At 38.0% G+C, this 15645-nt stretch overlaps 1 protein-coding gene across 1 annotated transcript; it reads left to right on the forward strand.

Annotated features, from left to right (window-relative positions):
- The first annotated feature begins 12137 nt into the window (after positions 1 to 12137).
- LOC131014252 (glycolipid transfer protein 1-like) lies at positions 12138 to 15382 on the forward strand. The gene is made up of 7 exons (XM_057942163.1): positions 12138 to 12258; positions 12740 to 12868; positions 13801 to 13856; positions 13953 to 14083; positions 14265 to 14400; positions 14817 to 14948; positions 15157 to 15382. Exons 2-7 carry the CDS (start codon positions 12751 to 12753, stop codon positions 15190 to 15192), a joined length of 609 nt encoding a protein of 202 aa, XP_057798146.1. The 5' UTR covers positions 12138 to 12258; positions 12740 to 12750; the 3' UTR covers positions 15193 to 15382.
- Positions 15383 to 15645: the final 263 nt, after the last annotated feature.

Genomic DNA, 15645 nt, shown 5'->3' on the forward strand with positions numbered 1-15645 from the left:
CCTACTTTTTTTTTTTCCTTTTTCGTTTTTGCTTTTTTTTTTTCCAGTTTTTTTACCTTTTTTTCTCAATTTTTTTGTGTTTTTCAATTTTTGCTTTTTTTTTTCTTTTTGTTAGCTCATTTATTTTCTTCTATTTTCCAGTTTTTTTTTTCAACACTTTTTATTTTTTTTTTCTATTTTCTTCATTTTTTTTAAATATTACCTTTATTCACATTAATGGTTATTTTTTATTACAACTATAATTGCTTAACCAAATAATTAAAATTATAAGATTTCATGAGTAAAAATAATAATTTTCGTAAAAAAAGTAATAATTTTGAAATACTACATTTCTTCATATGAATAACTACTTTTTTTTTTTTATTAAGATTATAGTTTAATAAGTATAAAATGTACATTTGTTAGCACAAATGTATACTTATGTTAATATAAGAATTTACTTTTATTCAATATAAAGTACTACTAATATTTTATAAACGCTAAATCCTAAACACTAAACCCTAAACCTTGAATGCTAAACACTGAACACTAAATCATGAACCCTAATAGGAATATTTACTTTTAATAAGCCTAAGATATACTCCCTCCGTCCCACGAATCTTGACATGTGTAGTTAATAAAATATAAAAGTGATAAAGTAGGAGAGAGAAGGTCATAATTATTACCCAAAATGAAAACGTGTCAAGATTCGTGGGACGGCCCAAAAAGAAAACGTGTCAAGATTCGTGGGACGGAGGGAGTACATTTGTTCGCACAAATGTATACTTATGTTAATATAAATATTTAACTTAATTCAATATAAAATATTACATTTTCTAAACCTTAAACCATGAAGATTAAACCCTAAACCTTAAACACTAAACCATAATAGGAATATTTACGTTTAATAAGCATAAGATATACATTTGTTAGCACAACAAATGTATTCATTCAATACAAAGTATTATATTTTCTAAACCCTAAACCCTGAAAATTAAACCCTAAATTTTTATAGGAATATTTACTTTTAATAAACAAAAGATATACATTTGTTCCTATGAATGAAAATAACAAATCGTAAACAAATGTAATAATTTATAAACATTACATTTCATCATATCAATAATTACTTTTCCTTACGACAATGATTAATGTAGTGGGCAAAATTCGTCAACTTGGCTCAAGCCCAATCAACATTCCAAGCTGGACTAATTAGACAAAAAAACCGGTCAATCTAACCCGACAAACCTCGAACCAACTTGGAGCGATGACTAGGCTGACCCAATTACTTGTTCGTCCAGCCTGATAAGTCAAATTATACTTATTGCAAGATCAACCTGGGCCGACCCGGGCTGACTATCTCACTTCATATCCAACTCATCCAAACGGTTTGGCCGAATAATTCGCACCCAGCCTGGCCCATCACGCTTGTCCACCAAGCTAGCTCACCAACCTGGCACGACCCTAAAGGCCCAGTCAGTCACACAGGTTGGCCCATCTAGCCCGGAAAGCTATAGACCGACCGGAGTCCACAACCAAGCTGGATATATCGCATACGGCCCAATGGTTATTCCCACGGTTAGAAGGACAAAGTACAAGGCCCAGCCGTCAAACCCTAAAACACGTCTCCCACCAAGCTGACGCGGTCAGACGGGTAAATCTTTGTGATCCCGTCCAAATCGCAACAACCTGGGAGATAAGGGCCTTGACGATGCCAGACTGTAGAAACCCTAGCGGCTGGATGTCCACTATATAAACAGCCCGACTAGGTCATCAAAGGGACAGGAAAAATCCTACTTGCTCTCTACTCCTTGAACTCTCTCTCTACTCTGCCGCCAGGCTGATTTCTCTTCCAAACCGGAAATAGCCAGCTTGGCCTATCGCCGCCTCCAATATTCCATTATCACAACTCACTGTCACCGTTTCCACTCTCCGACGCCGCATACAGTCTGGAATAACCGCATACTCCAGCCTGCCTTTCTCTCTATTTCAATTCGCTTATCATTCTATTTTGCGATTCCGCTACTGACTTGAGCGTCGGAGGCTCTACGGTCGACACCCCCACCCGGTGCTCAACCTAGGGCTCTTACGTGTTCTTGTGTTGACAGGTTGCTAGTGCCCAATCTTTCTGGACGTGCAGACGTCAACTTCAATTGTAGATTTTAGCCTCTACAATTTGGCGCCCACCGTGGGGCCCTAGCAATTAAGCAAATCAACACACTTTCCTTAGATCACTACACGAGCATCAATCATGTCTGATGGTTGTGACGAATCTGAAACTCCTGATGCACCCCACGTGGCTACTCAGGCTGAGCTAGCCGCCCGGATCGCCACCAAGACTGAGCTACATCACTCTTGATCCCGTCAAAGGGTACGTAGGCAACTCTACGGAGCATGGCTCTACGGAGCACAATCTGGCCCAAGAACTACATTTGGTTTGATCATCGCCGGATGTAGGTAGGAAACTCTCCGGAGTGCAGCCACCAACCTCAAATCGACGTGTCTCAGCCTGTCCTGCGACGTTAGCACCTTGCGAGATACAAGTCGCCAATGATGACTCCTCTACACGGACAAGATCAACCTGTATCATTAAGGAAAGAAACATCATCACAACATGAAATTCAAGACCATTGGTCTCTAGTCATCCAGTTGAACGAACCACCCAGCTTGGACCAACCAACGAGATAGTCAAAAAGTTTGTAAATATTTATCTTTTTTAAAGCTAGAATTAGCCACTTGTTCAAATGTCCACATGGTACTAGCCACAGTTGGTCGAAGTCAGTACGATCCAAATATAATGAATTCCAACTTGCTTCAATTTCAAATATTTGACTTGGACAATTTAGAGCCAACAATTCTACGATTCCATATTTTGCTTCAAAAAAATAATCCCAAGCCGGCATGTTGCATGAAAGCATTAAATCAGCAAACACACCAAGATGGGACACAATTTGCCGAAGTCAAAATCACAAGTTGGCCAACGTCAGCCGATTCCAACTTGTATAACCAAAAGAAAATCAAAATCCAGCTTGGCCTTGCTCAAAAAATAATAAACTCTCCATCATTCGGTCCAGGCTGGTACAACAAAATGAAGATGAGAAGGACAAGCTGCATCTATTCATCTCTTCGACATATTGGTGTTCTTTCAAATATACAAGCTACATTGTGTCAATCCATATGATATTGAATCCATGATTTCAATAAGGCTCATATATGCCTTAAACGGATTTATACGCAAAATAAATACAAGTATACATATCAAAATCACATACAAGGCGACACATATGAATCCAGCCTGGTTCTGTCTGGATGCAATAAAATTGTCCAACATTAATTTCAGGCTGGAAAATTCGAAATAAAAATAAAATGACAAGTTGTGTCTATGCATCTCTTTAACATATCGTTGTTCTTTCGATATACAAGCTGCAATATGTTGCACCAATCCATACGTTATCGAAAACATGATAATCAATGTATTTACTTCATCAAATGAGATATTCAAACATGTGCACATATATGCTCTTAACAAATTCACATGCAAAATGGTGATTCAGCAAACCACATCGAATTATAGAATAAGGCAAATCTCACAGATATCTAGCAATGTCGACTTTCCAAAAGTTCACAAATGAAACGTCCTAATAAGATAAATAGCTCAAACCGACCCAATGGTCTAAAGTTCAAGCTGGAGATAAAACATACACAAGCCGACACAGGAGGTCGGTTAAATAGTCAAGTCTCAAATAATGTAATGCAAGCAAACAATAACAAAATCTCATTTCCCGCTTAAAAAGTCACTCCCCCAGCTAAGGGTGGTCGTCTCCAGTGGTCATCCCGGCGAAGTTGTTAGCAAGCTGCGCCTCTTGCTCCTGTCAGCCTTCCACTCATTAAATTCATCTATGTATTGCGGGACATCCCAAGTCTTGGGGTGCTGATTCTCGAGATACACCAAGGCCATCTCACCCCGAACTCGTACCTCTGTCTCACAACTTGCATAAAGGATTTGCTGCTCCAAAGCAACAACCTTAGCTTCGAGATCCTTGCAGTCCGCTGCAGCTCGCTCCAGCCGATGAGCGTCTTCCAACTTGGCAGACTCCAATTTTTTGACAATCTTATTGGCCTCATCATGCGCCATCTTGTCTCGCCAACTCGTTCGTTCAGCCCTCAACTCACTGAGCTCCGCTACCATTGCAAGAGTTATTTCCTTAAGGAATGCAGCTTTCTGCATACTCTACAACAAACACAAAAATGCAACAAGATTGAAAAATCAGAAATTCATGTCAACAAAATAACCTATACTCAAAAATATTTACCAGAAGACATGATCGAAGAGCTCACTAGCCACACTGCCACTTCCCATCTTCTTCAAATAATCCATGTCACGTGGGAGTAATAGCTGTTCGGCCACCCCTCGAACAGGTTCAAGCTGTAAGCCTGCAAAACTTCAGAAAAATTGACGTGAACACCACTCAGCTCGCTAAAAACCTGGATAGCCATGAGAATGCGCCACACGTTCGAAACTAATTGACCTGGAGCAATGCGATAGTAAGTGCAAGCCTCAAACACTAGTCGAAGAATAGGAAAGCGGGCACCCATCTAGAGAAAACTTTCATACATGACTGTCCATCCTGGATATAATCAATCGGGCCATTCTAAATTGGATGGAGCAACCAGATTGGCACAAAGAGAAATACCATAGGCAGCTTGGAGTTCATCCAACTCGTCAAATGTGATAACATATTTCGGGCTCCTATCTCCCAAATTGTATGCGGGAATACTCCCTTCAAGCGATCCTCACCAATCTCGGAATCAAACACAACCATACCACGCCTGGCCCGGGACCTATATTTTGTCACGCCATTCACAGTATTCACACAGCTTGTGTCATCATCCGACGATTTATAATTTTCACTACTCGACACAAAAGAGGCAGGCATGTCATAAAGAATTAAGCGCTTTCATGTCATAAACGACACACGGCCATTGAGCTATCTCTCAAACAACATGAGCATTAAGCTATATCAGCAAAGTGTAACATTAATACATAAGCATTAATGCTTATCAAATGGCAATCATATCTCTCGCAGATGCCAAATCAATGATAAACAATTGAACACCATATGTTGCAAGTGAAGAAACTTTCGCAAATCATTTCCAAAAGATAATACTAAGTAGAGCAAACACCACAAAGTCTAAATAGGCATTCTTCAAGCAACCTACTTATAAGTATACTTTACATTACTGACAAAGTTGATTACACCCAAAATCAGACGGAAGAGGGGCATTACTGCATATAGACACCAACAAATATGATACGCAGTCATAACTTTTCTTCTCAATATCTTCACAGTTCCAGATAACACAAGTTCATATTTATATTATATTCTTATCTTTCAATACAAGTTCTATGTTACCATCTTAAAACTCTACCCTACATACGAGCATGGCACCGAAAAACATTGCATCTTCAAAAGACCAATAGATAAATTTATTTGTTGTACAGAATTTATAGAATAATAGCACTTCTGCAAGGAAGAGGTAGCAATTTCACTTCTCAACAGATAAAGGGAAGGTTGTACTTCATTACAGACAAAAGGAGAAAGAAAATAGCTATCGACTCTAAGAATCCAAATTTGCCATCCCAAACATCCAATGTTCAGCTCAAAATCAAAATCCAACACATGATGTTTGATTTTCTGTATCTGCAAAAATCTGAGGCACACAGTCGGATTCAATTCCTCAGCTGCTGCCTATGAAAATTCCGACAGAAGGCAAAAATTCGATTGGACCTCCGCAGCTGCCTCAGCTCGTCTTCCTCACCTCACAACTCAGCTACGGCCACGCCACATTGCCGCCCCTTAACCTCTCTCTTCAGCCGAACCAACCACAGCAGCTCCTCTTCCGGCGAAGGCACCGCCACCTCCAAGTGATACACAATAGCAACTTAAGATAAGATATTTATTAATACACTGATCCAACCCAACTTTCTTCCCCACTGAACACCGGCGAAAATCGGTTGGAGCGTCACCTCCACCGCCTGAATCCAGCTCGTCTACCTCACTTCACACAATAGCAATGGTTTGAGACTTTACTCTTTGATGGACGGCGACACCACGCCGCCGCCGCGCGTCTCGCCTCCGGGCTGCCACCGTCCATTCTGAGGAACAACGAGAAGAACCGACCACCGCCTCCCTCTATCCTCCGACAACAGCAGCGCTGCGGCCGCCGCCGCACACTTCGCCTCTCCATCCATCAACAACAACAATAACAGCACAAAGAACTCCTTACTCGAATCTATCCCAAATTACAAGAACTCCAAAAGGAAAAAAAATTACAGCATGATTTGCCCCGGAGAGCCGCCGGGTTCAGCTCCCCCAGCTCGTCTCTCTCATCTCACAAAATAGCAGCCATCGCTGCGATACCACGTCGCCGCCGCGCTCCTCGACTCTCCCCCATCCACGACTACACAGCACCGCGAACCTGCTGAGAGGCCTAGATTTGGCGAGACTCGCCTCAAATTTCTGGAGAGAAGGCCGAGAATCCGAGGGAAGCAAGACGGGAGCACCGCGCCTGAGCTCTAGATCTGCAAGAAAATCACAAATTCGGCCAACAAACCCTTCTCCTTCGACTATCCGGCGAAGGACGCCGCCTTCTGGCCGGTAATCACCCAACAGTCGCGGCCACGAAGCCGCGAATGAAAAATCCTAGGCACCAATCGCCGCCAATCGACCGCCACCACAACGGCCCTCATTCCGGCAAAGCCAAGGTCTGAACAGCGCCGGCCAAATGAAGGTGGTTGTCGTTGTTGTTAACGGCGGGAATGAGACGGGAAGAGAGGGATGTCTCCCCTCTTCTTCGAACCAGATGAGAGAGAAAACAAAGATCTACCACTTCTAAATACCAGGCTGGACTTTCCTTAAAAAAATATATATACATATATGTATATATAATATATCAGGCTGGACCCTAGTTGAAAAGTGGAAATTCGCCCACCAGCCTGAACCTTCGATGAAAAATGGGAATTCACCCACCAGGCCGGACCTTCGATAATTTATTTTATGGGACTACACAGCACACCCAAATCCGACACATGACCGAATTCAAATACAGCCTGTAAATATGTGCTCATTAAAGGGAGTGAGAGAAAGCCCCAACTTGTGAAGGGCAAAACTTTTACATCTTGTTATTCGAATAATTCCAAGTTGAAATTCCTATATCTTATTACTGAAAAATTTCAAGCTGGGAGTGGTTATAAAAACGCCAATTTCGAGAATTTCGATTTGTCCAAGCTGGAGTAATTGGGAATTTGCCTATTGCAAAAATCTGAGCTGGAGATATTTATCAATTTCAAATTTTCAAGCTCTATAATTCAACAACACAAATGGAAAAGAAATTCCAAGCATACAGGCTGGAGCAACAAATGAGCCAGACTGTAGAAAAACGCTTATTTCAAAAAAAAAAAAAAAAGCCAAGTTGGAAGAGATTCACCTATTTCATATTATCAAGCTCCAAATTTCAATAGAACAAGGGGAAAAGAAACCCCCAAGCTGGTGAAGCGCTCCAAAGCTCTACAAGCTGAAGTAAATGGAAACTTTGCATATCCTACAATTCCAAGCCGTGTTACATTTTCGACAATAAGCCAGGTTGGAGTAATAGGGGATTTTGCCTATTCCAAAAACCCAAGCTGGGAAACATTTACCTATTTCAAATTTCTAAGAGAAAAAAAAATTCAAGTTGCTCTACATCTCTACAAGTTGTATTCTTTTAGTCCCAAGCTGGACACGGTTATCAGTTGTCAACACAGACTGAATTCTTCATTTGCCAACATAACTACAAGTTGTATAATTTGTATCGACAATAACTACAAGCTGTATTTTGACAAATAAGCCAGGATGGAGAAATTAGAAAAATTCTCCACCTCAAATTTCCAAACTGATAAATATCTGCCTATTTCAACGTGTCTATTTCGAATTTTCAAACTGCAAATTTCAATAGAACAAGAGAAAAAGAAATTCCAAGCTGGTGAAGCAACCCAAACACTACAAGCTGTATATTTTCTTCGAAAAATCTCAACCTGATAAAACAATCAAAATTTATGTTGGCAAATGGATTCATCCTATACGGACTGTCATTTCAATTCAAATAGACTCACGTCGTCTACCGTCACAACGATTTTCAGGCTGACAAGCCAAATTAGATATACGTATATATTTCTCAAAAAAAAAAAAAAAATAGAAAGAGAGTGGGAAAAAATCTCAACTTGTGGAAATAAAATTCCTACAACCTGTTATTTCTCTTTAGAACAACTCCAAGCTGGTAAAATACCACGATCCATGTTGGCAAACAACTACAAGTTGTATTATTTCTTTGAAAAATCTCAGGCTAATAAAGCACCAAAATCCATGTTGGCAAACGGATTCAACTTGGCTCACATATACCGGCTGTCATTTAATTTCAAATAGGTTCACACCATATACCGTCGCAACAATTTAAGACGACACAATCCGATTATACATTTCTTAACTCGACAAAACAATTAATGTATGTCCAAATTGCAAATACATAGTCTTACACCAAGCTAAGAAAAGTTTGCATCCGACTTGCAAGCTAATTTTGCAATCTGCTTCAGCCTGGCAATATAGTAGTCGATCAATGCAAATGATTAATTTTTTACAACCGATTGGCTCTACCAACCAAGACAACCAGATATCCAAAAAATCCACCTATACGGAATGGTTGTAGTCAATTAACTCTCCAATTAGAAATTTCTAATTGTAGAGTGGGGGGCTAACTGTAGTGGGCAAAATTCGTCAACTTGGCTCAAGCCCAATCAACATTCCAAGCTGGACTAATTAGACAAACAAACCGGTCAATCTAACCCGACAAACCTCGAACCAACTTGGAGCGATGACTAGGCTGACCCAATTACTTGTTCGTCCAGCCTGATAAGTCAAATTATACTTATTGCAAGATCAACCTGGGCCGACCCGGACTGACTATCTCACTTCATATCCAACTCATCCAAACGGTCTGGCCGAATAATTCGCACCCAGCCTGGCCCATCACGCTTGTCCACCAAGCTAGCTCACCAACCTGGCACGACCCTAAAGGCCCAGTCAGTCACATAGGTTGGCCCATCTAGCCCGGAAAGCTATAGACCGACCGGAGTCCACAACCAAGCTGGATATATCGCATACGGCCCAATGGTTATTCCCACGGTTAGAAGGACAAAGTACAAGGCCCAGCCGTCAAACCCTAAAACACGTCTCCCACCAAGCTGACGCGGTCAGACGGGTAAATCTTTGTGATCCCGCCCAAATCGCAACAACCTGGGAGATAAGGGCCTTGACGAGGCCAGACTGTAGAAACCCTAGCGGCTGGATGTCCACTATATAAACAGCCCGACTAGGTCATCAAAGGGACAGGAAAAATCCTACTTGCTCTCTACTCCTTGAACTCTCTCTCTACTCTGCCGCCGGGCTGATTTCTCTTCCAAACCGGAAATAGCCAGCTTGGCCTATCGCCGCCTCCAATATTCCATTATCACAACTCACTGTCACCGTTTCCACCCTCCGACGCCGCCTACAGCCTGGAATAACCGCATACTCCAGCCTGCCTTTCTCTCTATTTCAATTCGCTTATCATTCTATTTTGCGATTCCGCTACTGACTTGAGCGTCGGAGGCTCTACGGTCGACACCCCCACCCGGTGCTCAACCTAGGGCTCTTACGTATTCTTGTGTTGACAGGTTGCTAGTGCCCAATCTTTCCGGACGTGCAGACGTCAACTTCAATTGTAGATTTTAGCCTCTACAATTAATTGACCAAATATACAAAATTACAAGTTCAAACGAGTAAAATTAACATTACTTTTATACATATTAATAATTACTTTTTCTTACAATAATAATTATTTGATCAAATAACTAAACGTACAAATTCTCATGAATAAAAATAACAATTATCATGAACAAATGTAATAATTTAGAAACATTACATTCCATTGTAATAATAATTACTTTCATTGAAAATAAGTACTCCATCCGTCCCACGAATCTTGAGTCACTTTCCTTTTTTGGCCGCCCCACGAATCTTGAGTCATTTCCTTATATGGCAAAAAAAAATCTCCTTTATTCACCTTTTCACTTTTTCACCTACCACACATAACACACTAAATAGTATTTTCTTAATTCCTGTGCTGAAAAGAATTGACTCAAGATTCGCGGGACGGAGAAAGTATTACTTTTCATATTATTAATTAAAAAAAGTGCAAAATACTAAAAGAACTTTTAAATTTAATTTAAGAAAACAAAATTTTACATTTCATTATACAAATATACATTTGTCCAAATGTATTTTCATATTGATATAAGGATTTAATTACATTTAATATAAAGTGTTATATTTTCTAAATCCTAAACACTAAATTATCCCTAAATATTAAACACTAAATCCGAAACACTTGATTGATTGAGTTTAGAAATTCATATAATTATTACTTTTGTTCATATTAATTATTACTTTTTCTTACACCAATAACTATTTGATCAAATAACTAAAAATACAAATTCTCATTTAGAAAAGTAACAATTATTTGCTCAAGTAATTATTGTCGTCATAAAAAGTAATGATTTATTTTTATATACTACTCCCTCCGTCCGCCAAGATTATGTCACAATTACTATATCGGGCGTCCGCCAAGATTATGTCACTTTCCTTTTATGACAATGGTACCACCATCCTCTTTAATATTTTATCCTTACTAACACTCTTTATTTACAAAAAAACCACTCAAAATTCAATCTCAACCGCTCATCTCATAAAGTGGTGGGACACTTTCTCCACTACATCAAAATCATTACCAATTTTATTAAATCCCGTGCCCAAGCAAATTGCCATAATCTTGGCGGATGGAGTGTATATTAATTGGTACGATTTATTTTTTTGTTTATAATATATATGTACATTAAATCTCATCTAACTTTAATTGTTACAAGAACGCAATGAATGTGTGTGTATTCAAAAATGATTTTATTTGAAATATTACAAACATTTAAATTTAAATTCAAAAAAATTATGCTTATAGTAAGAAATATTAGTAAGAAATAAAAAAAAATGAAAAATACCTAACGGTGTTAAGTGTCCGCTAGTAGGGGGTATTTTGCACTCTTTATGACATATTGAGGGGTTAACAACCCAAAATCAAAAGATAAGGAGGTAAACGTATTAGGAGGTTGTATGATAGGGGGCTATTTGTTACTTTTTTTCAAAAAAAAAAAAAAAAGAAAAGAAAAAGGGAAAATGAAAAAATCGCAAAAATGGGGGTTATAGGTTTCGAAATTGGGACCTGGTGGGAGGGTTGTAAACGAATCGAATCGAGTCGAATATCATAATTTCGTATTCGTATTTGAATACTAACCGAATCGAATCGAATCGAATATTTATCGAATACGAATATCGAATCGAATACGAATTATTTGATTAGTTTACAATCGCAATGACGAAGCGCGACTTGTGATGGAAGAATGACTTCAATTTACAATTTTGATTTTATAAATTGTAAATTTTTACTTTTACAATTATGGAGAATTACCTTAATGCATGTATATTATGATTCTTTGCATTTTTCCTTTTTAAAATTGTAAATTATTATATAATATTATAATTCTTATATATATAATTAAATATTGATGAATATAAAATTAAATTCATCCAATAAAGTGATGAATCCACCATAAAATTTACAATCTAAGGGTGAAAATTAGTTCATAATTTATTTTAGCCCCTCCACACACACATATATACATATATATAATATTTAAGTATTTAATCATGTATCTATGCGAATATCGAATCGAATCGAATATCATAATTTCATATAAGTATTTGAATACTAATCGAATCGAATCTAATATTTGTTATCGAATACGAATAACACAATTTCGAATCGAATCTCGAATCGAGCAAAAATATTCGATTCATTTACAACCCTACCGCCATATAATTATGCTATCTCCTCTCAAAAAATAAATAGTGGGTAAAGCCATAGGTGGACGGTGTAGCTTGTGATTTCATAGTAGTTGACTACCGGCTTACTAAGTAGACGTGCCAACATTTTTCTTTTTATTCCCAACCCAACTATCACACATCCCATTTATTTCGGAACGTTTTTTATTTTGGCCGCAATAGTATAAAACAGACTGAAGCAGCGTTTCTTCAAAGCTAGTCGCAAACGACACTGCTCATAATTTGCAAGCTACTTTCTCCCCAATTCTACTAGGTACGCTCGGATCTATAGTCTCTTGCATTTCTTCACCAATTTATTCTTATATTTTTGCAGTTTGTTAATGTGATCTTCTTTGCTTGTTTCTTTTCTGTTTAATTTGATTAATTATTTGTTATGAACGATCACGATCTCTTGTCTAATTTTTAGCTAATGGATGTTAGAATTTATAAGATTTCGAGAACAATTTGGTCGATCAATTCATTTGAACCATAAGCATCAATGACATTCACGACTGTCGAATTGGGATTCGTGCGTGTTTGTGTGTTTGATCTAGTTATTTCTTCATCAGTTATTTGGAGTTCGGAGATCTGTGAGCTAGTTAATATCAGTAGCCTGTTAATTTGGTTTAATAATTTATATGTCGTTTAGGCAGATCAGTTTCTTATTAGTGCTTGAGATCCAGGGTTTGCAGAGAGCACTGCTTGTTTTTCTTTTTCCCTGTATTTTGTAAGGCAATGTTGTTCACTCTATGCAGTAAAGGACGGAATGGAGGGCACAGTGTTCAGCCCTGCATTGGAAGGAATGAAGCATGTTAAGTCGGAAGATGGAGTAATGCTAACTAAGCCATTCTTGGATGTATGCAAGCTTATATTACCCGTGATCGGTAAATTCTCTCGAATTCATACAGAAACTAATGTGCGTTTTGAGTTTTGCACTACTTCAATTCACTAGGAGATATTCATTTGTTTATTTTTACATGACATGCAGACTATAATTCACTATCTTAATATCTTTGGTTTAGCTGTGTGCTGCCAGCATTTATTGTTTATCAGTTAGCCGTCAGATGTTTGGATCCTTGTTTATCTCATTCTGGTCTGTCTTTACACTGGTTGCTTTCCGATTTCCCTTCATAACGACCTCTTTCAGGTCGGACCTAGGATTTCGTACTTCAGGCTAGCATTTTTCCATCACTTCGTCACTCAAAATGCCACGTTAAATGTCGAGAATTGAGGCTGAGGTCTAGGTTGGCCTTGTGGTGTAGTGTTAGGAACTTGAGCTGAGGTCACAAGTTTGAACGCCGGCAACTGCATTACTGCCTATCATATAGCACCTTCTCTGGTGCAGTTGTCGTCTCTCCTTTAGGTAGTGGCTGCTTATTCCATTGCAACTATATATATAAATATGCAGAGTTGCAGACAATCTTTTAAACCAGTTGATCTGTAGATCTGTTTTAATCTAGTCTCCATCCTGGATGATGGATCTTAAGAAATATTCAATGTGTGACAAAAATAGATGAGTTAAAGGGGACTTCACTCAACATCTAATCAGGGCTCTTAACATGAACAGACTTTTAGGTAAATATTTGCAGTCAATTTACCGTGAAGCATATTGTAAAATGTTTGGTGATGTAATAAGCACTTGTTGTATATCATAAGCCACATATTTTTCAATTTCTCAGTCAGTAATAATATTCCCTGAGCTCTAAAATTTTCTAAAATATAAATTTTCCTGCCCTCTTGTATGGTTTAGTTTGCCATGTTATTGTGATGGGAAGGAATTGACCAATAAGATTTAACTATCCATGAATGTTTGCAGAAAAGTTTGGAGCTGCTATGGCAATTGTCAAATCTGACATTGGAGGCAATATAACTGTGAGATGATTTTCTATAGTACATACTTAACTGCCACTATCAGAGGCTAGAGATATATTCTTTTATCAAATCACATCTTCATCTCTTGTACTGTAGAGGCTAGAGAACAAATATTTGTCCAGCCCAACTAAGTATATCCATCTATACACTATGGTACAAGAAGAAGTTGATGCTAAGACTGCTAAAGGCTCATCTAGTTGCACCAATGGCCTCCTGTGGTTGACAAGGTAGAAATGATACAGAATCAATCACTTTCTCTTTAATTCCTAATTGACTTGCTAGTTGCTAGTGTTCCTTTATAACTTCATTTGCTTAAATATACCTGTCAGAGTAAACACATGTAATCTCTTGTTACTTATTAGTATTTGGCTTGGAAACAGACTTAAATTATAATTCTATAACTTGTAGGGCAATGGATTTCTTGGTAGAATTATTCCGGAATTTAATTCATCATCAAGACTGGTCTATGTCTCAAGCCTGTACTGATGCTTATGGGAAGACTCTAAAAAAGTGGCATGGTTGGCTGGCTAGTTCAAGCTTTTCTGTAAGAACTTTCAATGCACATTATTTTCAGTTAGAATGTTCCAAGCATCAATTGAGTTTGTGAATTGCTAAAGTACAATATTGAAATTGGGCATTGATGCTTGGTGTAGAATGTCCTTGTTATTTCTTTTACCACTTAATGCATTCGAACGAACAATTTGTTTTTTAGTCCATTCATAAAGTCAAACATCAACCGCCACCAAGCATGTCATTTAGTCTGAGAATGTGATTGCATGGCACTGAAAGCTGTTATTATATAAACTCAGAAACCATATAATTCAGTTCCTGTTTATTTATTCTCAATGTTTGCGTTCAATATTTTTGATCTGTAGAAACAGTTCACGCTAGATTGGATGTTTTAAATCTTCTTAGTTATGTTGTACCCTAGCAAATGGTTATTTTGAACCAAAATTTCAGGTTGCTATGAAGCTCGCTCCTGATAGGAAGAAGTTCTTAGACGTCGTTGCTGGAAATGGTGATGCTAATAGTGATATTGAGAAATTTTGCACCACTTTCTCACCATTTCTTGAGGAGAACCACAAATTTTTGGTATGATCTCTGGCTGTGAAATGTATTAAATGTTTCAAACAAACTCCAAGTACCTGTCTTTCGTGTTTATAGGGTTCATTTTTCTCTTTTCAATATTGATGTGGAATATTGTTAGTCAAATTGAAACCATATGCTCAGCGTAAATGACATTCAATCTTAAAAGATACAATGTAAAATGTTAAACTTATTTTTGTTGTCCCTTTGACAGGCTAGCGTTGGCTTGGATGATCTCAAGGCATCCTAAATGATGGGTGAGGAAAAGTTATTACAGTGCGGCTATAATTTTACTATATTGCTATACAAATGCTAATAAACTCAAAACAAATATTACATCTTGTGCTTATGTAACCTTTGACTCAGCAAGTTCTGTACGTGGATTCCTTCATTTGAAAATTTCATTTAATGTGAAATTATAGTCTTAAATCTTGGTTTAATTCTTGCATGGATTGGGTACTATAACCTCAAACAAGTTTTTGAAAGTAGTTTTCTCTGTTGTTTTAGCATAATTGCCTTGGTAGTGGACATATTTGTTCCTTCGCTTCTTGTATATATTTGCTACTTTGTTTTATTACTGCACGGAATGTAGTGTGTACAATATATACACGTAAAATATCAACTCGAAATATACCTAATGGCCGCTGCTGGTAGTTTTATATTTTAAGTTAAAAGCTTTTCAAAAAATGTGAAAAACACACAG

This window comes from Salvia miltiorrhiza, chromosome 3, assembly GCF_028751815.1.
Source record: "Salvia miltiorrhiza cultivar Shanhuang (shh) chromosome 3, IMPLAD_Smil_shh, whole genome shotgun sequence".
Lineage (NCBI taxonomy): Eukaryota > Viridiplantae > Streptophyta > Magnoliopsida > Lamiales > Lamiaceae > Salvia > Salvia miltiorrhiza.